The following is a 3,383-nucleotide window of genomic DNA, read 5'->3' as shown; positions in this document are numbered from 1 at the left end:
ACCTAAGAGCTTCATATCGCCTAAATCTAACTTGTATGTAGGTACCTATACTCAATAGGTAATACATAAAAAGTATAATCATAAATAATTATCTCGTACTTAAGAGAGTCTTAGAGGAAGGAAACCCGATAAATCACAAAATATTTCAGAAATATCGACAAAGATTATCGAAAAATCTATTATGCATTATGTGCTATGGAATCACCTATGTGTTTTGAGGAGAAGAAAATGTATAAAAATAGATGGGAATACTCCTCTCAAACTAGTACTGCATTGTTGACCCGATAAATCACAAAATATTTCAGAAATATCGACAAAGATTATCGAAAAATCTATTATGCATTATGTGCTATGGAATTACCTATGTGTTTTGAGGAGGAGAAAATGTATAAAAATAGATGGGAATACTCCTCTCAAACTAGTACTGCATTGTTACATTGGGGTCATTACTCGTTTGACATTTCCAGATATCCATAGAGTATCCAGATATCCATAGTACACATACGAAACAATATGCATAGAGTAAAAATTGACACACACCGAAATAACAAAACTAATAACAACGGAAATAAAATAAATATTGAATACGTTCCCAAACCCACATGTCACGGAGAAGATACGCTGAAGATGAATGTTATGGTGACTAAACGAAATTTCCGAGTGTCATGTTTACGCCAAGAGGCAGTGTCATGTTTACGCAAAGTGGCAATGTCATCAAGATAAAGTGTTATACCATTATACCATGAACCTTGTCCAATCACGGGAGAATACCACGGTATGATTCCAGACACAGATGGACTATGTGCCAAACTTTCCTCGGACTGCACCTCCCCTGAGACCATGTACTATACTGTGGTAGACTGCAATGCTCCAGAAATCTATGAAGGTTTGTCCTGTTTAATATTTTGCTTGTAGATGGCTAAAAGGCTCCGTTAAATGGTGGTAGGTGATACCTACCCACTTTTAATTTATAGTTCTTGAGTCTTGAGTAAATACTTCGGTACCGATACCTACCCACTTTTAATTTATAGTTCTTGAGTCTTGAGTAAATACTTCGGTACCCTTGAAAGTTGTATATTTGTGTGATGGAAAAGCTACTGTTGTAGACTGCAATGCTCCAGAAATCTATGAAGGTTTGTCCTGTTTAATATTTTGCTTGTAGATGGCTAAAAGGCTCCGTTAAGTGGTGGTAGGTGATACCTACCCACTTTTAATTTATAGTTCTTGAGTCTTGAGTAAATACTTCGGTACCCTTGAAAGTTGTATATTTGTGTGATGGAAAAGTTCATCTCGTCATTGTTAAATGTTATTTTCCAGATCGAAAATTTCCCCGAGGTGGACGTAAAGGTCGTGATGTTTCAAATGTTCCGACAGATTCTCCAAATCTTCCCGTTGGAAATGGTCCAGATCCTTCAAACCTTCCCCTTGTAGCTCCCAACTCCTTTGATATAACTTCTCCCACCACCCAAAACGTACATTCATCACTTCATACAAAACCTACCCCTCTTACCATTATACCGGAACTTATTACTGAGGAGTTCAGGGCTGTGAAACCCTCAGAGGCATCTTCCCTATATCTCACACCCATCACAGTTCCTATTTCGTTACTTCCGGTGACTTCACCACACATAACATCCTCTACAACTGACCCAGGTCAAGTGTTTTCTTCATCAACGACCATGCCTCTTACGTCAAGTCCTAGCCCCAATACATACCCATCGTACATTCCATCCAGTCCAAACACACGCCCTACTTATGTTCCCGTTAGGACAGAGTGATGTATGGTTTAGTACAGATGTAATTTATATGTATATTAATGCCTGATAACTTTATGCATATGCAACGTGCTAAACATAATAGAGTGCGAATCTTTTCGTTTTTTTCTTCCATCGATTAATAATACTTTGTAGATAACTAGGTAATATTATAATGATATATCCATTTGTTTTACTAATATCTAGGAATCTAAGATTTGTCAATATCGTGAAAATTAATTCGTTTCTAATGACAAATTATCTGTTTTATTACAACAATCCCTACATGGCAAAAATTGCTTCAGATTGCCTTAAATGGTTAATGAATGACTTACCAACTCAAAAAACTTAATATTTCACTTGTCTTCGTAACATGTACCAATTCGGAGCTAATATTTTTTTTTATATACCTGCTCATCTTTGATTTTTTTTTTTTTTCTGATATCATTGTCAAGTACCTATGTACCTCTGACACAAAATCCCAGATACTCACTATGCTTAAGATCTTTTACTGCATATTCATAATACGAAGCTTATTGAAGTACGTAAAAGTATGAAACCTTTTTGGGGTTTTGTACCTATGTAAGCGTTCTAAAATGTCGCAACTTTCGCGATAGAAATTTATACACATCCTTCGAATAGGTAACAACTTTAGTAATATTTTCGCAACTTAAAATCTATTCACGTGACTTTGATTCTGAGATGAAAAAGTTGCACCTTGTAATTATTATTATTATTTTCAATGAAAATAATTGAATAGTGAGTAGAAAAAATTCAGCAGCTTTTTTTTTAGTTTGCAATTTTGTAGGTACCTACCTACCTAGTTGGCAAAATTCTCGTTCGTGTGATGGAAAAGTTCATCTCGTCATTGTTAAATGTTATTTTCCAGATCGAAAATTTCCCCGAGGTGGACGTAAAGGTCGTGATGTTCCAAATCTTCCAACAGATTCTCCAAACCTTCCCGTTGGAAATGGTCCAGATCCTTCAAACCTTCCCCTTGTAGCTCCCAACTCCTTTGATATAACTTCTCCCACCACCCAAAACGTACATTCATCACTTCATACAAAACCTACCCCTCTTACCATTATACCGGAACTTATTACTGAGGAGTTCAGGGCTGTGAAACCCTCAGAGGCATCTTCCCTATATCTCACACCCATCACAGTTCCTATTTCGTTACTTCCGGTGACTTCACCACACATAACTTCCTCTACAACTGACCCAGGTCAAGTGTTTTCTTCATCAACTACCATGCCTGTTACGTCAAGTCCTAGCCCAAATACATACCCATCGTACATTCCATCCAGTCCCAACACACGCCCTACTTATGTTCCTTCAAGATTACCTTCTATAACACAAAGCTATTCTAATGATAATATCGCTAGGAACCCTGCCCCTTACCACGCTACTGAAAGTTCTTACTTCGGAGGACTTAGTCACTTTGATTTCAAAAACTCTCACAACCCATCTCCCCCTGACTTTAGAATTCCGATAAATTACAATGTAAAGTCAACCCAGCGAACAGACCAAGTGAGATCAGAGAGTAATGATTACTTTCATGTACCTGATTTCAAAATTCCAACGGTTAGCCAGAATCTTGAACGACCCCTGTCACAGTTTCCTCAATAT

General features: G+C 37.1%; 1 protein-coding gene across 1 annotated transcript in view; it reads left to right on the top strand.

Moving 5' to 3' along the window:
• LOC103519401 overlaps positions 1-3,383 on the top strand; it is a 9,391-nt gene that overhangs the window by 4,463 nt on the left and 1,545 nt on the right. The window contains exons 4-5 of the mRNA XM_026830921.1: positions 747-886; positions 2,980-3,262. Of these exons, the coding sequence (XP_026686722.1) occupies positions 747-886; positions 2,980-3,262 (423 nt within the window). The remainder of the gene's footprint in view (positions 1-746; positions 887-2,979; positions 3,263-3,383) is intronic.

This window comes from Diaphorina citri, unplaced genomic scaffold (genome assembly GCF_000475195.1).
Source record: "Diaphorina citri unplaced genomic scaffold, Diaci psyllid genome assembly version 1.1 scaffold2708, whole genome shotgun sequence".
In the NCBI taxonomy this organism is placed as follows: domain Eukaryota; kingdom Metazoa; phylum Arthropoda; class Insecta; order Hemiptera; family Psyllidae; genus Diaphorina; species Diaphorina citri.
This window is presented reverse-complemented; position numbering and strand designations above follow the sequence as displayed.